The 24198-nt window shown below is 47.4% G+C and overlaps 2 protein-coding genes across 11 annotated transcripts in view; one reads left to right on the top strand and one right to left on the bottom strand.

The window, feature by feature from the left end:
- The window catches only part of HELB (DNA helicase B), a 35741-nt gene extending 27959 nt beyond the window's left edge, over positions 1–7782 (top strand). For 2 of the 3 annotated variants that reach the window (XM_037063100.1, XM_037063102.1), the window contains 2 exons: positions 486–980; positions 4875–7782. In XM_037063100.1, coding sequence (XP_036918995.1) covers positions 486–980; positions 4875–4979 — 600 coding nt within the window. In that variant the 3' untranslated portion in view covers positions 4980–7782. The remainder of the gene's footprint in view (positions 1–485; positions 981–4874) is intronic. The other variant, XM_037063103.1, reaches the window with a different exon arrangement.
- A 347-nt stretch (positions 7783–8129) lies between these two features.
- The window catches only part of GRIP1 (glutamate receptor interacting protein 1), a 666005-nt gene continuing 649936 nt past the window's right edge, over positions 8130–24198 (bottom strand). For all 8 annotated transcript variants that reach the window (XM_037063095.1, XM_037063099.1, XM_037063097.1 and 5 more), the window contains 2 exons: positions 11228–11374; positions 8130–9357 (listed from right to left, as the gene is read on the bottom strand). In XM_037063095.1, the coding sequence (XP_036918990.1) occupies positions 9133–9357; positions 11228–11374 (372 nt within the window). In that variant the 3' untranslated portion in view covers positions 8130–9132. The remainder of the gene's footprint in view (positions 9358–11227; positions 11375–24198) is intronic.

Below are 24198 nucleotides of genomic sequence, written 5' to 3' on the forward strand. Positions count from 1 at the left end.
GACATACACACACACACCCAGACCCAGTTTTTAAAATTTTGTTATTTTTAAAGCATCTTTGATGGTTGCAAAATAGCATATCAAACATCTATATGTGGATACTTGATATCAATGTATTTAAGTACATATATTTATTCTCCTATCATTGGATATTTAAGGTGTCTGTTTTTATAATATGGAGTAACAGTGGGGTCGCACCTTTATCCACAAAGCGCACACAACCATTTAAAATTATTTTATTACTTGGCACTGCGCGTGGACTTTAAAGTTTGTCTTTGGGTTTTACAAGCCGGTTGCGGCTCTGTGCGGGCCGAGCTCAGCAGCGTAATCAGAAAACACTAGAGCATGAGTTCTCGGATGGCGATGAGAATGGGCTCCGTAAGTTCGAGCAGTCCGGCCAGGGAGTGGGTGCGAGGGGGGCCTTGCCTCTGTCCACCTCCGTGGACGAGGCAGCGTTCATTCTCCCCATGCCTTCCTCCCCGCAGGGGTCTGAGGAGCAGACCGTGGTCTACGTGGTCGGGAGGGCGGGCCGCCAGCACTGGCAGCACGTCTACACGGCGGTCACCCGGGGCCGCAGCAGAGTGTACGTCATCGCGGAAGAGTCTCACCTGCGCAAGGCCATTGCGAAGAAGAGTGTCCGCAGAAAAACCCGTTTGAAACAGTTTTTGCAAAATGAGCTCTCCATGAGCTGTGCGTCTCCAGCAGATCGCGCGTCTCCGTCGCAGAGCTCCACAAACAGCAGAGGACCCAGCGCACAGCCCTCGGCGTCACCGCTCCCGACGGACACAGCTGACGCTGGGACAGACGACTTCCCCAGAAGCCAGGCCTCTGCGGCGGATGACCAGATGCCTGCCTTTGCTGGAAGATGGAAATTTTCTTTCCCTGGTGAATCAGATACAGATGAAGATCCATCCAAATCACGAGGGTTCAAAAGAACCTGTGTCGTGAATGAAGATGAAAGTCCAAACAAAATTCTTATGGTAAGGGTGACGTTCTTGTGGACTCGAGCTGTATTTAAATATTGCTGGCTTCAGTGTGCTTATCTGTACGAAAGTGCTGTGTACTTCTATTAGTGTTGCTTTGCGCTGCAGGGTATAAAGACAAGTGTTTTCCTCTGTGCCACACCCAGCTGGTCCTGGTTCTGTTCCTCACTCTGCCCTGGCCAGCACCCAGGGCAGCCTCAGTCAGTGGGCTTGTCGGGGGGAACTTGCTGGTCATCTGGAACCTTCTGTCCACGCATCATTCTTATCAGCCCCCCTGCCCCGGCCCATTTTGTAGGCTGTAATCTCACTTATACCAGAACTCCACTGGTGTCTAAGTGGTAGAAGTGGCTGGTTTGTAATAGCATTGATAATGCTATTACAATTGTCAAGATTTTTTTCCCTTTGTCCCCCCTCCACCTAGCACCCCCCAAATCCCTCAGGCAATCCCCACCTCATTGTGCATGTCCATGGGCCATGCATATAAGTTCTTCGGCTACTCCATTTCCTATGCTGTACTTTACATCCCCAGGGCTATTCTGTAACTACCTGTTTGTACTTCTTAATCCCCCCACTTCTTCACCCATTTCTCCACACCCCCTCCCATTTGGAAGCCATCAAAATGCTTTCTGTATCAACAATTCTGTCTCTGTTCTTGCTTAGTTTGTTTTTTAGACTCATTTGTTGACAGGTATGTATTTATTGCAATTCATCATTTTGATCTTTTAAAATAAACCCCTTTAGCATTTTATATAATAATGGTTTGGTGATGGTGAGCTCCTGTAGTTTTTTCTTGTCTGAGGAGCTCTTTATCTGCCCTTCGATTCTAAATGATAGATTTGCTGGGTAGAGCAGTCTTGGCTGTAGGTCCTTGCTTTTTATGATTTTGAATATTTCTTACCAATCCCTCCCAGCCTGCAGAGTTTCTTTTGAGAATACAGCTGACAATCTTATGGGGACTTCCTTGGAGGTAACTAACTGCTTTTCTCTTTATCTTTAACCTTTGGCATATTAATTATGATGTGTCCTGATGTGGGCCTTTTGCATCTACCTTGTTTGGGACCCTCTGTGCTTCCTGGACTTGCACGTCTATTTCCTTCACCAAATTATTTTCAAATAATTTCATTATTTTTTCAAAGAGATTTCCAATTTCTTGCTCTTTCTCTTTTTCTGGCAACCCTATGATGTGAATGTTGGGCATCTTGAGGCTGTCTCAGAGGCTGCTTACACTATCTTCATTTTCTGGATTCTTTTTCCTTTTTGTTGTTCTGATTGGTGGTTTTTTGCTTCCTAGTGTTCCAGATCATTGATTTGAGCCTTGACTTCATCCATTCTACTGTTTCTCTGTAAATTGTTCTTTATTTCAATTAGTGTATCCTTTGTTTCTGACTGGATCTCTTTTATGCTATTGAGATCCTCACTAAGTTCCTTGAGCATTGTGATTTTTTAAAAAACAGGTTGGATTATAAATTATTTCTAAAGGTCCCCCAGAAGCTTAAGAGTTGCTTTACGTGCCGACAGCAGCCTTGTTGCTGCCTTGGTTTCCCCAAGGTTGGTGAGCCTCGGTTTCCCAGACTGTGTAGTAAAGATTAGATGGTGCAGGTCACTGGGGGCCCATTGGAGAACGTGCTCACAAAACCTACTTGTCCCAGAGTTAAGTCCTCAAGGGAGAAATACGTATATTCTGACCCCAAATGGATGTGAGATGGTTAGAAAGATCTCTGAGAATATGCCGACAGTGTGTGAAGTACTGGCATGTTAGTGGGCTACCAGCAAAGAATAGTGTGAAGAAGAGAGGCCAAGGGGTATAGCTGGTGGCACTTACTGTCACTCACTCATACAGCAGGGTCGGACCTGAAGATGATTCCCCGGCTTCTGGCTTGGGCATCGAGGGGCATCCAGGTACCATTAATTCGGATTTGGGAAAAGAGGCGGGGGGATGGGTTTTGTGGGGAAAGTGCTAAAACTGGACCCAGTGGGGAAGAGGTTCTTTCTTCCGGGAAGTGCGAGGACCACTGCCGCTTCATTCCGTACTCCATCTCGGCTCTTGGGTGATGAATTTGTCTCATAAAGTGTTTTCTTTTTCTGAAATTAAATGTATTAACTCTTACAAAGACCATGGGATAAATAAAGCTTTTGACTGGACAGGAAAGTGAGGCAATGCCATAGAAAGAGTCTTTCTAAAAGTTTCTGGCTTCGTATTTCTTACTATCAATGTGGGATGGGGGTGAGGGTTATGCAGTGGCGCCCGGAGAAGGCAGCCGCGTCATCCATCTTCAGGTCTGCGCATGCCACAACCGTCGCACTCTGGCTGAGGCCGGCGTCGCAGATCTGTGAGCACAGAGTGACTGGGGGGGTGTCCAGTACCTACTGATGTCACAGTGTAACGGCAGCAGCATGGGCCAAATTCTCTAACTGAAGGGGATACGCTCTCTTACAAGGTCTGCCAGAAGTATGTGGCATTTACAAGAATCCCTAGAAATAAGGACGAGAATTCAAAGTTTCAGGGCTGATACGTGAGGAGCTTCTGTGCTTTCATGATTCTAGACTTTCAGGTGCCTTGAAATGGGTCGCTTCTAAAAGATGAAATTGATTGACAAGGGCTGCCCACATTCCCCGCCTTTTTTATATTCACACTGCTTGACAAGAGCCACATTGGGCTTTTAAGTTCTGCAGACACTGAGGCTGGTCTCGTCCGAAATGGCAGCTTTTGCTTTTCCATGGGGTCATAGCTTTGGCTTTGGAAACATGTTCCAAAAGTAAATGTCGGCCTGGTTTTTCTCTTCCCTGGCCTACCCCCACCAAAAAGAGGGAAAAATCTCCCTTCTAAAATCGATCACATAAAGCAGCGATTTCCAGAACTTTCTAAGGAAAATGACATTTTAACATAAAAAAATTAGGAAAGACATAATCACATAATCCCTGAAGAGAGTCCTTGTATTAGGGTTCTCTAGAGAAAGAGAACCAGTAGGATCTGCCTGTCTGTCTGTCTGTCCGCCTGCCTGCCCGTCTGTATCTGTCTGTCTCTCTGGGTTTATTTGAAGGAATTGGCTCTTGTCCTCTAAACAAGAGGATGAGAGGCTGGAAGTCTGAAATCGACAGGCAGGTTGGTGGACCAGGCAGCCTTCCTCCGTCCTGGGCAAGGTCAGTCTGTTTTTTAAGGTCTTCAGTTGATGGGAGGCCCACCCACGTTATGGGGAATAATCTGCATTACTGCCAGTCTACTGATTTATAGTAGAGGTTAATTTCATCTAGAGAGTACCTTCACGGGAACATCCAGAATTGTATTTGACAAGTAAATATCTGGGCACCATGGCTTAGCCAAGTGGACACAAAATTAACCATCACAGTCACCTAAATGGAACAGATGTTACATTGTGAAAGATTGAGTCGTGCCTGTTTTCCTCATCTCCCTGTGGTGGTAAAACTCCCCCATGACCACACCAGTCCATTGACTTTTGCGTGGGGATCACTGATAGTGCCAAAAAGATTCTGGTGGCGCAGGTTCAGGCGTTTCACCTGACCACACTCGCTGTACTGTTCTGCAGGAGCCGTTTTGAAATTCTTAATTTCTGAACATAGGGCCTTCATTTTCATTTTGTACGGGGTCGCCAAATTATACAGTGGACCCTGTCCACACCTGTGGAAATTCAGTGTGTATACCCATTCAGCATCAGTCATGTCTACAGGCCAGTCCCAGAGCTGGCTGCCGGGGATGCTGCCAGGGATGCTGCCGGAGGCAGGAGCAGGCACCACCCGCAGGGAAGGAGCTGACAGCCGATTCCCTGCTCTGGCCTTCCAGGGCCGGGGACATGTATTACCTCTTCTGGGCAAGCAGTCGGGGGGGAAGGTGCATAGGGTAGACTGACTACATTTTTACTGTTTTCCCAACAGGTGGAAGAATCATCTCCACAAGTGTCTTCCAAGCTTCAGAACTTGAGACTCCATAGTTTGACCCCCAGGCAACTTTTCAAACCCACAAATAATCAAGAAACTTAATTTTCCTTCCGATTATTCAAAATAATTGTCTATTTTTCCATTCAATGCAAAGCGAACATCATAACTTCAAAGTATCAGGATGAGAGAGGATGTCTGTAACTGGAGTTTTATTTTAAGGTGTTTGTATTATGGATGTTTTAAACTCATGTGATCAAAGAAAACTTAATGATTTCAATGTCTGTCATGAGAACAGGCAGCACTGGACACCAGTGAGAGAAAAGTGCCATATCTGTACTTTATATCTTTATAAAGTTTTATTTTTAGGGTATGCCTTATTAACGTCTGATCACTGAGTGATCTTCACCAAAGGGGTGAAGCAGTGGCCATGAGAAACTAACTGCATCTCTTACTGACCAGCAATTCCACACCAGTGTCGGGGCGTCATGTCTTCTGCGAAGGGGTCACCCCCCCGAGGCTGCCGTTTGCCCCCTCACTGCTGCCGGGCTCTACCTCGCCTGGGGCTTTTCCCAGAAACTCCTGAGTCGGGAGCACATTGTTTTCTGTTTTCTGAACTTGACATGGAATTGACGCGTGACCTTGTCCGAGTTGAGGGGGTATGAAGCTCACATCTCGCGTTATGATTACCACGGTCGCATTAGCTCGTTAACACCTCCATCATGTCACACGATTGTCATGGGGGGGGGGCACGATGCTTTGAAGGTACTGTATTTTGGAAAAGTTGTTTCTCAGAGTGATTTCTGTTTTTTTAAAGTTTTACTTATTGTTAGATGGTAGACAAAATAGTTAAGAGGGAAGATTTACCTGATAATCCAGTGTTTTAAAAACAGCATTATGAAGATGTAATTCACATACAATTCACCCATTTACACAGCTGCGTAGCTTTTAGTGTATTCACAGTTGTAATACCAATACCACAATCAATTTTAGAATATTTTTATGTGATCACCCAAAGAACTGTTGCACCTGTCAGCTCTAATACCCTCCTCCTCACTAGCCCTGGGCAACTGATAATCTACTTTGTCTCTGCAATATGCCCTTTATTAGGATGTCTTTGATTTAGCATATTTTTAGACTTCATCCATGTTGTAGCATGTATCTACCAGTGCATCTCTTTTTAAAAAAAAATAAAAGATTAAAAGCTATCGTGTGCGAAGAGCTAGCATTGTTTCTTTTACTGGGTAGACGTCTTGGGTAATCCATTCAAGGAAGGTCACTCAGTCCACCTTGGTGAAGCCTGCGCCCTTTGTGTGCTGATGGGAAAACTGGCCGCATAGACTGAGGTCATATTTCTACATCAGACCCTGTGGGTTTGAGCTGATGGGACAAGATCAGGAACCTGGCTGAATTTTTGCAGGTGGCCCACCTTGCTTTCAGCGGTTCCTCGAAGCAACGGGCCTTTATCTGTTTTTCTTTCCAAATAATGTTCTGTTGTAAGGATATGGCGCATGGAATTTATCCATACGTCAACTAATGGACATGTGGGTTATTTCCACTTTTTGGCTATTACAGCTAATGCTGCTGTGAGCTTCTGTGCGTAAGTTTTGTGTGAACATATATTTTCATTTCTTTAAGGTACAGATAGACCTGGGTGTGGAATTGCTGGGTGACATTATAACTCTGTTTAAAGCTTTGAGGACCTGACAGGGTGTTTTCCAAGTAGCTGCACCGTTTTGTATTTATGCCAGCAGTGTGTGATGGTTCCAGTTCCTCATATTTTCTCCAGCGCTTGCTGTCGTCTGACCTTCGGATTACATCTGCGCAGTGGGTGTGAAGTGAAATTTCACTGGGGCTTCCATTTGCATTTGCCTGTGGTAATGGTATGGGCTGTCTTTTCATGTGCTTATCGCCATTTGTTCTTTCTCTTAGGAGAAATGTCTATTCAGGCCTTTTGCCAATTTATAAATTGGGTTATTTTTCTTTTTATTATTGAGATATGAGTTCTTCATATATTCTGCAAAGAAGCCTTTTATTAGAAACACTATTTGCAAAATTTTTTTTTTGCATTTTGTGGATTTGCAAAATCCACAAATTTTCACTTTCACAAATTTTTCTATCTGCACATAGAGAACATTTTACTTCTTTCCTATCTGGGTGCTTTTAATTTCATTTTCTTGTCTTACTGCCCTGACTAGAACTTCCAGAAACTGTTACATGGGAGTGGTGAGAATGGACATCCTAGAGTCGTTCTGTGAGTTTTCAGGGTCTGCAAGGCAGTCTGCAAATACGAGTGTTGGGACCGCAGGTGCAGTCTGTGCACAGCAGGTGTGAACTTACTTCCTAGAATACTCGTGGTGTTCCCTGAGGGCAGATGTGCCACCTAAAACAGACGTGCCATTAGTCTGGGGTGTGTTCTGGCTGCAGGCTGTTTCAGCATTTTCACAGGTTTCACGTCTTGTCCTCACAACAGACGGGAGTGCGGATTCGACCTTCAGTGTTACGGGTGGGAAACGGACTCCCAGTAAATCTCACACCACCAGTGAGCTGGAATTCAAACCCAGGTCCGCTTTCAAAACCTATGCTCTTCCCACTCCTCCATGCTGCTTTGCAAGCTTATGGCAAAACCTTCCCCCCCTTAAAAATTATGTAGCAATTAACATTGTGTAGGGCTCAGCCTCTAGAACATGAAAATTCATTCAAAGCTTGGAAAAAGTGCATGTCATATTTTTTTCACTTTTTAAAATCACTGTTTATTCCATTTTGGTAGAGGATTTTTTTTCCATACAAATATTTGCAACAATTTTGAATCCCCCAAAACCATACATAGACGATAAATACCATGCTATTAAAGTATTAAATTTGTACAAAAATACTTTACAGTTTAATACTTGTTTGTTACAAATAAAAATACATATTTAAGTGACTCATGATCTTTTTTTTCTTAACATGATTCTGCTTTATACTTTCTTGCCCTGGCGATCCTGAAATGTGATTGAAATAATATATTTCTTTGCACACAAAGAAAGGTGAACGTTTTCCTTAAACAAAGGACACAGTGTTCAAGTGCTTCATCTAAGCGGTTGGTCGAGTTCCTGACTGAAATGGAAATGTTTGGAAAATAACTGTTTCAATATGGAGATTCTATAATCAATATACAGATCTATTTTTTTATATTCACCAAATAACAGTTATTAGTGTAACTATTCAAAATATCTGGACAGATGAAAAACAGTTGCTGACAGACATTAACTGCAACTGTCACAATTTATTGCTTTGAGGGATGGTGGTCATTGGCAACGCATCCTGTGGAAAGTGTATTTACAGTTCCGGGGAGTGGCGTGGCTCAGAACTACACGCGGTCCAGTGTCGGTTTCAAGTGCACGTGCCGTACCCCCCTCAGTAGAACCAGCTTTTAAAACATGTCGAGCAAGATGGGTTTGATTTGCCTATCATTAAGATAAACCTTTGAATAGACTTAATTCTTAAATTCTTAGTCCTGAATTTTTAAAATAACTAACTCTCAGTGTTACTAAACACTCTAATTCATTATCAGATTTTCAGCTATTAAAAATGTGTCCTTAAGAAAAAAAAGCAACAGGTCACAAGACATATCCTGTTTGATAATTTGTTGCATAGGGAATAGCATACACCTTAGTTAAAATCATTCCTATACGTGGGCAAAACAGTTACCACCCCCTATTAGGATCTCCTGCGTGCATCATTGCCGAAACATTTTAAGATAATTGTATCCCCGTACCCCACCCCTAGCAGCAGCCAGTCCCGGCAGTGACCCAACTCCTTCCTCCGGCAGAGCCAGCTTTATGAAAAGCCTTGATGGTCAAGTTCTTACGTTAATGACTTCATAGTAAGAAACTGATTTCAAAGTGAATTAAGGAAATTGTCAGAGAATATTTTTAAACAGACATTTTTTCAAAAAAGTGATAGGAAGATGAACTTGTACAAAAGTTCCTCCGATGTTCCTCCTGGAGGGGTGGCCTACCTATTTCTCTTTTTCTCTGCCACTGGGCTTGGCGGGAAATCGTCTGCCAGATACCATAGTGGTCACCAAAAAGGTGACCTCTTCTACTTGAAAAGGGAAGTGAACATGAGCCGTGAGAGATTTAAAAGACCCCTGTGCTTGCAGTTAATGCCACATGATTATCTGTGCTTCAAATGTCACAGAAATCTCAATGGGATTTTTTTTTTTTAGCACCATGTAGATACTGTCTTTTGTCCTGCTTTATAAAAAGCGTTGCTATAAGGTGTTAGTGGGTTCTCGGATCTCCAGATTACCACCATGGCTGGGCTGTTGGAAAAAAGCACTGTTCTGTTCGCTCCATTCTCCCGGCAGAGTCTGTTCTATAGATTTCTGAGAAGCCAGTGGGTTTCTGCTGATAACCAGGTCCAGCTTATTACCGGATTCTGCGATGAGGGGCACAACAAGGCAGCAGTCGAAGTCTCTCGTCCGGACGTGATTCACCTGAAAGGTCAAGAAGAGCCGTTTTGAATGATTGTTCTGGTCATGAAATAACTCCCCAGACCCAGGGTGCCGGTCAGGCGTAACACGTTGCCCTGAGGGGATTTAAACCAGCACCTCTCCAGAGAGGCCCAGCCCTGCGTGGACCATGACGAGCTCACTGGCTTCATAGTCTCTGCTACTAAGTTTTAATGCTCCTGAGTGCAGGGGACAAGGACACATCCCAGCAGCCCCATGGCGAACAGATTGCCTCGCTCACAGTGGGGGCTCCAGGAGCTGAAGGTCGTTTCCAATTTACGGGTGAGGAACGCGAGGTGCAGAGCAGTAAAGAGATTTGCCTTCGAGAAGCAGTTGCAAGTGGTCAAGCTAAGATGGGATCCCAGGCAGCCTGGTTGATTCCAAAGCCTGTGCTCTTGACCATGATGCTGAACTACCCCCTGTGAGGGGCCCACCCCATCTGCAGGGTATACAGGCACTCATCTGCTGTCATCTCTCCTTATTCACAATCAGAAGTTTTCACAGTCGACATGCCGCCTTCATTCCTTGGCGTTCCATTCTCTCCCCGGTCGGACCTGACGCTCACGTTGCACAGATGACCCCACCGTCCAACACAGGACTCAGGGCTTGGGCTCCTGCTCCCTTCGACCTTCAGTTTTGGCTGCTCTTAACTCCTATTCCTCCTTAAAACTCTCTTTCTTGGCTCCTAGAGCACTACTTCGCATTGATCCTGTTATCATTTTAACAGCTTGCTTTCAGCCCTTTGCTGTCTTTATTTCTTCCTGTCCTTTAAATGTTGGTTTTCTTAGAATTTTGCCCTTGGTGCCCCTCTCTTCATGACTGTAAGTCCACCACAGACAACGTTACTTTACCCATGCCTTCAGCACCCTCCATCTTTAGCGTTAGCTCTAACAGCTCTCCTGAGCATAAAGCCAAGCCGCCTCTCCGAGGGCTCGGCCAGGATGCACCGAAGGAGCTGGAGACTCCGGAGAGATGTGGCGCCCGACCTGTTCCTGCCTAGGCTCCTGTCTTGTAATCTTCCCCTTCCACCTACCCCAGCGCCTCGGTAGCACCATTGTGTTCTTTCTAAATGAAACATGATGTCATTCTGCTTAAGAAATGAATATGCCCCCAGAATGAAGTCCAAGAGCTTTATCAGGACGTTTAAAGTTCTTCGCGGTCTGAATTCACTCTACTGTTAAGGCCTCGATTTGCATCTAAGTAGGTATGCCTTCTATGCATGGATTAGGAAGACAGTCTCAGAGAGTTAGTAACTTGTCCATAGCTATTCAGCAACTATACAAGTACCCATGGAAAATAAAACTGTCCAAACCTCTAGGACAAGACCAACTGTTCTACTACCACGGCAAAAATAACCACCAGAATTGGGTTTAAAACCACCGGGTGGACCGCTGACCACTTGCTTCGGCGAGCCCACCTCAGAGCAACCTCATACCGCGAAGGTCAGCCGTCCGGCAGCAGACTCCCACCAGTGCAACGCACGTTTAGGACCGCTGCCCAAGCTCTCCTTCTCCTGTGAAATGTTCTCTTCCTGAGAACCGTGCAAGAACTTGCTCTGCTCAGTGAAACCACACCTGACCAGGACAGGGCTCCATTCAACAAACAGGACTCAGCTCTGTGGTTTCAGACACTGTGTCAGTTACTGAGACACCAAGCACTGTACAGGGGCCAATGGGAGAATAAGGTGCTGGCCGCATCCCCAAGAAGTGTGTAATCTACTGGGGAATACATACAGGGAAACAGGCAACTTCAGTGACTGGCTCAAATCTAGGTTTGAGACAAAGAGGGATGGATGGGCTTTGGTCAAGGAAGACTTAGAAGAGTTAAATTCATTGAACTCCGCCTGCACTCTTACCTGTAAGAGCCTGTCATAGGGCTTTAAGCCACCGAGGTCTCCTGGCCCGGCTGGGCGGATGTTTTTGACATACACTCCTTTCTCCAGCAGGCCGTCTGCTACGCTGAACCCAAAGTCCTCCATGTCAGAGCTTTTGTACAAGGTCACCTGGAATGTGAGAAGAGGACACTTAGCTAGGTTGGAGACTCTGGCCTGGGAATCTTCTTGACAATCTTCTCAATCTCACTTCAATAACAGAATGGATTTGTAATATATTACACAGCTCCCCCAGCCCTGCAGCCCCGCCCCCCCAAACCCAAGAATATCCTTGGAATTTGTAAACTGCCACCCAGAACAGACAAGTAGGAGAAGGAGAAAAGCTGGAGTGTCCTGGTGGGGTTTTGTTGTTGTTTTTAAACTTCTCAGGCATACGAAAGTGAGGCTTCCACTCCCTAGCGCAAGCTGACTTCTCTGTCCTCCTGGACATCTCCTGGGTCGGGAGCAGCTGGGGCAGCCCCTCGTCCTGACGGGCACCAGAACCAAGCCAAGGACCCTTCCTTCCTGCCCACCCCTGCCTGGGGCTGTGCTGAGTACAGAGCTCAGCATTTGCTCTCCCTTTGAAGCCCCTGAAGCGCCTCATTTTATTTGCTGTGGTACCCCAGTAGGGACATCATTAGCACTGGTTAGAAAGAACCAGAAGGTGCTCCCGTAACAAACACCTCGCCCTGGGGCCTGGCTCCAGCAGCGCCCTCAGAGTGCGTCCAGGGTCGAGTTGAGCAGCTCGCAGCCTTTGGCCTTGTCAGCTCTGGGCCACAGCTGGTTCTCTCGGCACCTACGACCAGCTGCCACCAATTAAAGCTTCCCCCAGCACTCGTTCCTCCACCTGCCCGTCTGCACGAGTTAGTCTGAGGTCCACTCACTCATCAAATCAGTCATGCTTTCAGCCGGTGTGGACTGAGTCCCCACCATGTCCTACACGCAGTTCTGGGTGCGAGGAAGCAGCAGTGAATGAGAGGAGAGCCCGCCTTCCAGAGGCAAACACACATAATGTGTTACGTTCACCGAGCCCAGTGCTGGACACTGCCAGGTGGCATGCTCCACACTTCACATGCAGTTTTTAATCCTCACCTGGGGATATGCTTATTTTAGAGAGAGGGAAAGGGAGGGAGAAAAACATCGATGTGAGAGAGAAACATTGATCAGCTGCTGCTTGTATGTGCCCTGACTGGGGATGGAGCCCACATCCTAGGCATGTGCCTGGACCAGGAATCAAACCCGCGACCTTTCCGTTTACAGATGACACTCCAACCAACAGAGCCACGCCGGCCAGGGTGCGCCACACTCATTTAGGGTGCCTGCTGCTTTTTTCTAAGATTTGTCACATGTCCTCCATAAAACCTTATGCATACTTCAAACAGCAATTGGGGCTTATTTTTTACCCTCTGCATTTAGAAGTATACAGTTTATGCTATTTCTACACAAACAATACATAGGCACATTATTGTAAAAGAGTAAAAAGTTTAGAGCTGTACAAGGCAAAAGGTGAAGATGAAAACTTTTAGAGCAGGTTTATTCGTTTATACTCAGTTATTTCACTTCAGGGGGGTATGGAATGTGGAAGGAAATGAAAGCTGGTCAGCTTGTGGATTTTTTATTTTACTGGCCAGACAGACAGGTACATCAGCAGGCTGGCTGGGTCAGCACTGGTCACACCTGAGGCAGCCCCTGTGGTTGCTGCCGTACTGGAGGTGGGAAAATGCAGTGTCGGGGGGTTTGATAACCTCCCCAAGATCAGAGAGGTACAGCCAGTGCAGCTGTGTCCGTCTGGCCGCCTGTAACCAATACCGCATGTGTCTCAACAAGCCCGGTTTCACAGATGCTAATGTACCCTCCATTTTTTGTATTTCAAAATCTCTGAAATCAGACTATGTTTTATAATCAATGGCACGTTAGAGCCCATGAAATTGGGTGTCATCATACAGCACCCGGGCCTGTGAAGCCTGGTTCTGACCGCAGTACGACATCGCTCTGTGAAGGGCAGAATCTCAGGCCCTGCCCCAGGGGCCAGGGCAGGGCCTGAGATTCTGAATTGGCACCTGCAGACGGCCAGTGACCTTGGGGGCACACGGAGGTTTCTCTGCGCAAAACATTCCAACCCAGTGCTGCTACATGTTCTGGAAAAGGAAGCAAGGAAACTAATATTTAATGAGATGACATTCTTTGCAGGCTCATTCCATGACTGTCTGTGAGTGTGTGCACACACGTGTATACTCATGCACATACTCACACTGGCCCCTGCCATGTGCCAGCACTGGTTTAAGGACTGAAGATATAGCAGTGAGAAAATAAAAGACAGCCGTGAACAAAATACAGCCTTCATGAGCTTAGAGTCCCGTGAAGACATCTAATTTAATCTTCCTAACAATCCTGCCAGATGAGCAGGAGTCTCAGTTTCAAATCAGGTAGGAGATATAAAGTTTTATGCTGAATGACCAGATGTCTGTGGGAGGACCAATTTTACAGCATTCAGTTAAATGGAATAGTAAGCCCCATTGTACCACAGAAGGCAGGAGTGTGCCTATCTATGCTCAGGAGCAGTTTAGAAGGTGCAGGCAGGTGAGGGTCAGACTGTGTAAATGAGACGGTCTTCTTCCTGCCCCGCACCCCCCACCCCCCGCCACCCCCGCAGGAGTGGAGGAGACGCCTTTCTCGGTAACTGGTAAGCAGGGGAGTGTGTGGAAGATGCCCCTTTCCAAATCCCTAATCGGGTGCCTGCCACATAGTAGGGTTACTACTTTTGAGTCAATGAAAAGATTGGTTCTGACACGGGTGTTTGGAAGCAGTTAGAACTGGCCACCATACGCTGTGAATGTGTATAAGAGGGATTTAATTTTGAGGTTCAAGCCATCGGCCCACCCCTTTCAACCCTCCCTAGGAAGGGCTGGACGTGAGCAAAGCTGCATCCGCACCTAGAGTGGGGTGGATGGGGCTGGTCCCCATAAAGAGCCAATGGCGACACCTTGTGGCCATGAGGGGTGAGAGCACTTCTGACTTTGGAGTCAGGCCTGCCCCACTGAAGAGCTGAAGAAGCCCATTGCCCTGGCTGGTGTAGCTCAGTGGATTGAGCGCGGGTCTGCGAGCCACAGGATCGAGGTTCGATTCCCAGTCAGGGCACATGCCTGGGTTGCAGGCCAGTTCCCAGTTCCCGGCAGGGGACCCACGAGAGGCAACCATACATTGATATTTCTCTCCCTCTCTCCTTCCCTTCCCCTCTCCTTCCCTTCCCCTGATAAAAAAAAGCCCCCCCTTTTCCCAGGGAGAGATGGAAGGTCTTCCAGCTTGAGGTGCTGGACTTCTTGCTAACAGTCCGTGGGACTGAGCAGATTAAAAAGCAAACAGATTAAAAAGCAAACAGAATGCCGCTGTCTCTACCAGTTTGTGAAGCAGATCACACAGACTGAAAGCTCAGGGAGTTAGAAAGTTGCCGGAGCTAAACAGATCGCAAGAGACAGGTGCTTCTGACTGAGGCGTTCAGATCCTCCCATGGCACACTGCCTTAATAAGTCCTCATTTCAAAGGAGAATTTTCGGGCCCCTGTATAGTTATGATTTTGCCACAGGCCACAGGACAGGAGAGTTCTGTCCCTCTTTCCTAAGGTGGGCCTGGGATAACAGGGAGGTTCCTCACTGCTCGGTTGGCCAGCGGATCTCGGGCATCAGCTCCACAGCCAGAGCCTGGGAAGGGCAGACAGACAGGGGGCACCAAGTGCGGCCAACGCTGGTCGGTGGTTACACGTTATCCAAAACATTACTGGTGGGCGGTAAGCAGAGCAGGTCAGCAGATGAAGGTCATAGCTGATGACCAAGACCCTTGGTTCTCCTGGGCCTTGGACTTGGTCTACGTCTATGGGAAACTCTTCAGAATAAGAGGCTCGTGATTTAAATTTGAAAGTAATCTGTTTCTCTACAAAGATTTCCTGAGGTTAGAAGAGACTGAATTTTAATAGCCAAGTGTATTGTTCTCCTAGAAACAGCACATAACAAAAATGAAATTATTTTTAAATGACACAAAGATAAGACTCCAGAAATCAATAATTCACAAAACTGGGCAGCACAGCTGGCTGCACAATAATAAATTGTGCCATGTAGCTGCTGCCCTCTTGTTCCACTGGAGACTGGTAGCAGTTACTTCTGATTTATTTTCTGTCCAAAAATAATTCTGAGGATTCTGAGGTTTGGATCATTAAAAAAAACACACAAAACTTCTTCTGCACAGAGGCATCCCTTACCCAGGCACTTTCCTACATGAGATCGCTTTTGGTCTCCCAGGTGCTCTGTGCAGTAGAATCACTTCCTACCCAGGGGGATGCTGATTCTCAAAGAAGTGGATGGACAGACTTGTCCAGGTAGAATGTGTAAGCTCTAGAGTTCACTACTAAAATATCTGACCTTGTTAGCTGTATTTGTCCTGATTTTTTTTTTTCTAGACACAATCTCCTAGCTGGTCAGGCAGCCTTTATCCATTTCCAACTGCCCAGCCAACTAAAGACAAAAAACTGTTTTGAGGTGGCTGCATTTCCTCTTCGAGAGCCCTTCGAGGTTTTCCACAGCCAACCACCGGCACGCCTGCTCACGGCTCCCACGGCTCTGCGGGGTCCACCCCAGCCCATCCGAATCAAGACTTATCTTGTAGGGTTTCTATTCTGTGCAGATCAAAGGATGCTTCCAGGGAATCTGGACTAGATTTTTCTGTACTAAAAGGGCCAATGAGCATAACACTTGGAATGTAACACTCTGGGAAAGGATACAGCGTTACAAAGCTCAGTTCCACTTTAACTGTCAGCATAGGCTGTGGTTGCTTCCAACCCTCCTGAGAGCAGAGCTTTGGCGGGAGGGAGAAGGGTTGGTTCACCGTGATTCAAGCTGAGCCTTGCTTTATACTTCTGTGCACATGTCTGAACAATGTCCTTGAGGTAAAGATCAGAAACTTGGTGCTTGCATTTTCAGCTTTGATATGTGTGGAATGCTGCAGGGCCAATTCTCAGCAGGGCCAACATCCTCACTGGATGTTAAGGGCAGTTGTGCCTGCTACCTTCAGCAAGTTACCTGGAGTGACAGCCATCCCCAGAAGCAGTCCCTATTCAGAGGCAGCCTCCCTATGGCTCAACCTCTTGTCCAATGGCCTTAAGGACCAACTGACACCTACTTTTCAGAGATGGCACTGGTTTTCCCATAAACCACCAGGCATGTGGGTTTATTCCCGCAGACGCTGCTGGGGTAGCCTTCTTCCCTTAACCCGGGCAATGCAGTGATGTCACTTTTGAGAACAATCCCACACTACCTGTGGGGCTGAAAGGAAAAACGAAGTATGGCCTTCCCAGCTGCGTTCTTCCAGCCCAGGAGAACTGATGTCAGTTTACGCCACTCCAGCTCACGGCCTGCAAGACGAGCTGGGTCAGAGGAGGCAGCTGCTGCCCTCCTGTCTGGGGAGTCTCCTTGGCAGGGGAGAAGAGGAGACAGCTGCTTCGCACGGTGCCTCCTGCTGCTCCTGGCAAGGCCATGGCACAGGAGCTTAAAACATGGGGCCCAAGTGTGAGAAAATCAGTTTAAATACGAGCAAGTCAGGGGCTGACTTGGCCCTTGGAGAACATGTCCCAACTGAGGGAGCTTCAGGGTTTCTCCATTCATCCAGAGCACCTTCATGGCTATCATTTCACATCATATCAAAGAGGAAGGAATGAGATAATTCTCCCAGGTCTTCAGGCAATCAAACCAAGCCACAGGCAGCTGACAGACACCTAGTGATTGTCAGCTCGGTCCCTGGCCCTTCCCATTTGCCCCGGCTGCCATCAAGTCAGCCAGCGGTGGCTGCCTCTGTTCCAACAGCTTTGCTCAGGACTGCCTGCCCGTTACCCGCAGCACCTGCCCCTTGGCTTTTGGCTTGGCTCACCGCTGCCAGGTCTGCCCTGGGCTGGCTCTCCTCCAGCTGTTGACCCTTCACAATTCCCTCTGCAATTTACTGACCTCCATTCCCTGCAGGTATGTGGGTAAAAATGTCCTGATCACCACTCCAACCTGTGTGTGTGTAGGAGACATTTTCCACCACCACCAGCTGGGTGTCCTACACTGCAGCTCGATTCTGGCACAATCGACAGGAAGACAGTATCAGATCCCACCCAGTTCAGGGCTCCGGCTAACACGACTGCCCCCGACCCCTTCGGAAGCCAATCGTAGGTCCAGGTTATCCCCTCGGCCTCTGACAGGCTTAGATCAGAGGTTCCAGCAACCCTCTCCTTGCCAGAGCAGCTCACAGAACTCAGGAAAACACTTTACTTACTAAAATGCCAGTTTAAAACGAAAGGATATAACTCAGGAACAGCCAAAAGGAAGAGATGCAGAGGGCAAGGTCTGGGGAAGGGGCCTGGAGCCCCGAGCCCCTGCAGGGCACCAGTCTCCCCACATCTCCACGAGCTCGCCAGCCCGGAAGTTCTCCAGGCTCTCCTTTCAGGCGTCTGCAGACTGTGGGGGCTTCGCTACTGAGGCTGACTGAGCGAACCCCTGGCCATTTGCGATTGAGCTCAACCTCCAAGCCCTCTCCCCTCCCCCTCAGCCTTAGGGGCTGCCGAATGTCAGTCATGTGATGGAATGACAAAAGACACCATTCATCTCTCAACACTTAGGGAATTCCAATGGCTTTAGGAGCTCTGTGCCAGCAAGGACAAACACCAAACACGTATTTCTTATTATGAATCACAACATCCCCGTGGGCTTCTGTGCTGTAGAGGCCACCTGTACCTCTGGGTGGGAGACCTGCCCTCCACCCACCCTCTGGGCTGGTGGGGATTCAGGGCCCAGACCACTGCCGTTCAGGAAGGACGGCAAGTCACAACCCACCACATGCGCGCTGCACAGAGCACAAACAGCCTGATTTCACTTCTGAATCCCAGGGGTGGCCCGGGCCGGACACTGCAAAGATTCTCAAGCAAGGGAAGAGCTCTGTACCCCACCCCCGGGAAGAAGGAGACACGCGCTGGCTGGACGGGATCGATGTCCTACCCTAGCTCTGCTGGACAAGTGATAGGGCAGGATGACGCGGGGGTCGATGTCCAGCAGGCTTCTCTCCAGGGACCCCACAGTTGGGAGACGGGGTGACCCTAGGGAGCTTGTAAGTGAACTTCTTATGGGTGACAGGATTACAACCTGTAAACGTATTTGATCACGACAGAGACACACGAACACTTCAGAGATGGACGATCGATCCCCGGGCCAGAGAGAGACTTCAGGAACGCTATGAACATTTCTGGGGGAGGGTGGTGGACCCGTGACAAAGTGATGAGACACGTGATCCGAAAGCAAGGCACAGGCACACTAGAACACCGTCTAACGAGCCTGCCTAGAGGTTGTCAGTGTCTGGGGACCGCAACTCTGACTTACCGAGCCCATTGCTCAGAGCGGAGCTCAGACTCAAAGTGATAAGACGCAAATTGACTTCTGGCTGGTCAAAATGCAAATGACTTTTTAAAATAATATATTTTATTGATATGCCATTACAGTTGTCCCATTTCCCCTTCATTTCCCTCCACCCTGCATACCCCCTCCCACCCACATTCCCCCCTTTAGTTCATGTCCCTGTGTCGTAAGTTCTTTAGCTTCTACATTTCCTACACTACTCTTGCCCTCCCCCTATTTTTTCCCCACTGTCTATGCTACTTGTCCTCTGTACCTTTTCCCCCTCTCTCCTCCTCCCACTCCCCTGTTGCTAACCTTCCACGTGATCTCCATTTCTGTGGCTCTGCTCCTGTTTTAGGTGTCTGCTTAGTTTGCTTTTGTTTTAGGTGTGGTTGTTAATAACTGTGAGTTTGCTGTCCTTTCGCTGTTCATATTTTTCATCTTCTTTTTCTTAGATAAGTCCCTTTAACATTCCATATAATAAGGGCTTGGTGATGATAAACTCCTTGAACCTGACCTTATCTGAGAAGTGCTTTATCTGTCCTTCCATTCTAAATGAAAGCTTTGCTGGATAGAGCAATCTTGGATGCAGGTCCTTGCCTTTCATGACTTGGAATACTTCTTTCCAGCCCCTTCTTGCCTGTAAGGTCTCTTTTGAGAAATCAGCTGACAGTCTGATGGGAACTCCTTTGTAGGTGACTGTCCCCTTATCTCTTGCTGCTTTTAGGATTGTCTCCTTCATTTTAATCTTGGCTAATGTAATTATGATGTGCCTTGGTGTGTTCCTCTTTGGGTCCACCTTCTTTGGGACTCTCTGAGCTTCCTGGACTTCCTGGAAGTTTATTTCCTTTGCCAGATTGGGGAAGTTCTCCTTTATTATTTGTTCAAATAAGTTTTCCACTTGTTGCTCTTTCCCTTCCCTTTCTGATACCCCTATAATTCAGATGTTAGAACATTTAAAGATGTCCTGGGGGTTCCTAAGCCTCTCCTCATTTTTTTTAATTCTTGTTTCCTCATTCTTTTCTGTTTGGTTGTTTCTTTCTTCCATCGGGTCCACCCCATTGATTTGAGTCCCAGTTTTCTTTCCATCACTGTTGGTTCCTTGTGCATTTTCCTTCATTTCACTTAGTGTAGCCTTCATTTTTTAGTCTAATTTATGACCCAAATCAACCAGTTCTCTGAGCATCCTGATCACCAGTATTTTGAACTGTGCATCTGATAGGCTGGCTATGTCTTGGTCGCTTAAATGTATGGCTCTGCAGAACCATAGAAATGAAGATCACATGGAGGGTTAGCAACAGGGGAGTGGGAGGAGGAGAAGGGGGGAGAAGGTCCAAAAAAAGCATAGACAGTAGGTAGAAAATAGATAGGGGGGAGGGCAAGAATAGTAGGGGAAATACAGAATGTAAAGAACTTGAGACACGTGGTCATAAACTAAAGGGGGGGAATGTGGGGGAGGGGGTGTGCAGGGCGGAGGGGAATGAAGGGGGGAAATGGGACAACAGTAATGGTATAATCAATAAAATTTATTTTTAAAAAAAGAAAGAAAAAGTATGGCTCTGGGGCTTTGATTTGTTGTTCTGTTTGAGCCATAATTTTTTGGTCAGGTCTCTGTTACACATGAGGGGTAGGCGGAGCCTTAGGTGTTCACCAGGGCAGGTCAACCCAGTCACTGGGTTGTGACACTATATGTGGGGGCGGGGTCAGAGAGGGAACAATGGCACTTGCTCCACTCTCTTTCAGATTTCAGTCCCTTCCTCACTTCCCCTAAGCAAATTGGGCCCTTCTGGTGCTGATTCCCAGGTGTGTGGGCTTGTGTATGTTCTAGGACCCTGTGGGTCTCTCCAACAAACTCTCCTGTGAGGCTGGGAGTCTCTCCCAGCACCTCAACTTCCACAAATATTTTCAATCAGTGCTTTTAGGCTTTATTTCCCATCGCTGGGGCCCTGGTTTGTGCTATCTGTCCGCCTGGTTTATCTGCGCACAGAAGTGTGACCGCGGTCAGCCAGCTGCCTTGTGTGCCTCACTGGGTTTGCTCGTTTCCTCCCGAACCCAGGGCCTGCCTCCTCCTGCCTGGACCCCTCTCTGCCGGCCGCCGACTCTGACCCTCTTACTGGTCTGGATGAATGGTTGTCAGACTTCCACACAGTTCAATTTTCTGTCTGTTCTGGTTGTGTTTTTTGTTACTAAATCTTTGTTGTCTTTAATTTTGGTTGTGTGAGGAGGCACAGTGTTTCCACTGATGCCTCCATCTTGTCCGGAAGTTCATATCCAAATGATTTCTTTCCATTGGAAAAGATAACCTCGAAGGCTTTCATTTTATTTCCCTACTGTCATCAAGAAGCTTCATCATAACTAGAAAATCTTACTGTCATTCTTTCCTTCTTTACCCATGGACTGAAACTGTGTGTGTGTGTGTAAAAAGCCCCAAACTCATTTGCATTCAAATTACATTTTTTACATTTTGTAACATTGTTTTAGCAGCATCAACAACAAGGGGAACTGATGGAAATGATACATTTGGAGGACTGCCAGGGCAGGATACCATTAGTCATATAAAACGTACAACCTAAATTCCAACCCTTACTCTACTATTCCGTGGTCCCTCACCATGTTCGGCTGCCCTGTTTCATGGGGAGAGAACATGCTGGCCCGACTGATGCGGTGATGAGTAACTAGACACCTCCGAAACTGTCTTTGTAAATAGATTCTCACTCTGGTTGACACCTCTGTCTCTGCAGACTGTGAGGCAGCTGGCTGGGCCTCCTTTTAGTCTGGGATCCCGAGGAGATCTCATTTCTGGGTTTCTGACAACATACGGCTTAGGCAAGACTCTGACTGACAGTGACTTCCCCGGGGAAAATGGCGTTTGTGAAGTCTTTTCTCCTGATACTGGTCCTGACCCTTCTTTGCTAACGGAGCAAACAAAGGTTCTGGGAAGTGACAGGGCTGATGACCGTCACGCTGGGACTGAGCCTCAGCCTGCCGGGCAGTGGAGCCAGTGCTCTCTCCCTTATCACTCCTCGCTGGAGAAAGAGAAGCTGGGTCTCCTGGTGGCCAAAGAGTCAGTGCCGCCGGGGTTCCCGGTGACCTCCACAGTGAGAGGGCTCCACACTAGCCGTGTGGAGGGGGCCAGGTGTGCAGCTGCATTTGACCTGGAGTAGCCACTCTGAATATCTGGCGAAGGAAGCGGCATGCGCCCGGAAAAGATACGTATTTCCATTTTATGTTTCCTCCCAGAGCTGAGCCTGTTCCTGACTCGGGGACAGTATCGGAAAAGAAGCTGCCACACCCAAATGGCACCCCTTCTGTGGAATAAACCCCCGTGGACACCTTGGAGAGGAGCAAAGGTCCCCTCTCCAGTCACGCAAACAGACGGCCCGTGCAGAGGGCATCTGGCTGCATCGAGAATGCCTATGGCAGCAAACACAGCCCCAGGAAATAAATGGGGTTCCAGGTGACTCCAAGGCCACCTGAGTCATAAACAAACGTAGATGCAGGAAAGCTATTTTAAAGACATTTCTGGAAAAAGATACATAAATATAGCTGCACACAAATAAGGCATACAATTTTAACTGAAAATGCACATAACAGAGCCCAGGAAATGTCTATGTGGTTTTTTAAAAAAAGTCCAGATGCTCTGAATGTGAGGAACTTTCTACTCTACTGAATTTATTTTCTTTTATTTTTTCATGAACTCTGCAAAGAAGTGAAGCTAGGCTTCATCTCAGAAATCGATGAAGTGGACCCCACAGGACATTTAAGCTCCAGCAGGGAAGGAAAGGCTATCAGTAAACTGTAGCTAAGATCACAGACTCCTTGTTTGCAAAGAGAAAGAATTTGTGATAAGCTATAGGACAAGACCAAATTCATTTTAAAGATAAAACTCAGAAGTTCTGGGGCCAAAGATGCTACCTCATTTTTTTTTACCTTGTCACCAGGTGTTGCCTATGAAATAGAATAATCACCTCCAGTTAGCAAAACCTAAGGGAATGATACTTGATCTTTAGGGTGCAAAGGAATCCACTGAAGAGGTTGCTAAAATGCCGATTGTCAGCTCGAAGTCCAAGAAAATGCTGGCCAAGCACGTCTGGGTGGGGTATAGGAACCTGCATTTTAACGAGCACTCCGTGTAATCACGGTCAAGGTCATCAGAGGTTCACACGCCAAACTACTCTCCAAGGCTGCAGGCCACCAGCTTTTGGTTGAGACCCATTAAAAAGCCTTGAAATCAGCTTACTGCAATCCCATGTTAAAGAGAAACAAACAGAAAATAAAAAATCTCAGTGTACAATGTTTGGATTCATTCACATGTGAGTGTGGGTGCATGCATGTACTGACGTGTGAGATAAGACACATTTCACACTGTGACTCAGCCAGGAAAGTCTGACAAGCAGTGTTCTGAAGGGACATGAGTGCCACTTCCCTGTGACCCCCTCCTGCCCCCGCCCCCTGACTAGGCGCTAAACCATCAGTCAGCTCCAACTTGCTCCCCCATCCACACGGCCAAAGGGGAAGCGACGCTTCGTTTGTTTTTTCTCAAGGGTCAGGAAGGACAGCCAGCTTTGGGGGGTTCAGGAATGAATATGGACCCCAAAACCATGTGAAGGAAGACCTGCCAGGACCTGGTAGAGCGTGAAAACAACAGATGATATAAAACAAACAGCAACCCCTCAGACTCCGACCTGCGCTCGGAATTCCGAAGGCCTAAAGGAAGGGCAGGCATGGCGAGGAGGACTGGGTGGAAAATGGGGGCAGACAATGGAGAGTAAGTTGAAACCCAAGAAACTGCAAGATAAGCCCACACTTTATTCTTTCTGTACAAAGATGCTAGTAATCCATCGTCGGGAGATGGAGGTGCTGTGGCTCTTATTTTTTTCTCTCCAGGAACGGAGCTGGATGCTTGCTAGCTTCTAGCAATAGTGAGAGTTCGTAGGTGTTGGCCTGGACCCTAACAGGTGCGTAGCTGGGTCTCATGAAGACAGCTTTCACCAAGTAGTCGAGGGCAGCCAGAAAGTAAGGCTGGAATAGCACGTTCAGAACAGTGTGCTGCTCACCACAGCCAGCCGGTGGCAATTCATCCACTGGGTTGGTTTAGGAAAGTCCACCCAGGGAGCCCAGGGAACTGAAAACCAGCTCCCATTCCATGTGTCACACTGTGTACACCGTCTTGGGGTGTTCTTCTGCTAGAGGAAGGGGTGTTTTCTAATTCCCTGGCCTCTTCTCCACCCCGCCACACAGAAGAGCACCTTCTCCTCACTCTTACAAAGATTTTGTACAGGTTGGCAGCGCCTCGATGGAAGGGTCACTCAAATCTGCCAACAGGTCACTGCGCTTGTTCACGGGTTCAGGTAACGGCCCAGAGTTCAAACCACGCCTTGGTCCTCGCTCTGAGCCCAGTGACTTCTCTGAGGAGCGTTTCTTCTCTCCAGCCCTTCAGGTTGAAGAGCGTTTTTAGCCACACACATGTGGGTGGCCCATCAGAGTAACCGAATTTACTTACAAAGAAAAGAAACCTGAGATGTGAGCAACGACCACTCCCAA

The sequence above is a fragment of the Sturnira hondurensis genome, unplaced genomic scaffold (genome assembly GCF_014824575.4).
Source record: "Sturnira hondurensis isolate 20B ecotype Veracruz unplaced genomic scaffold, ASM1482457v3 Scaffold0014384, whole genome shotgun sequence".
Taxonomy (NCBI): domain Eukaryota; kingdom Metazoa; phylum Chordata; class Mammalia; order Chiroptera; family Phyllostomidae; genus Sturnira; species Sturnira hondurensis.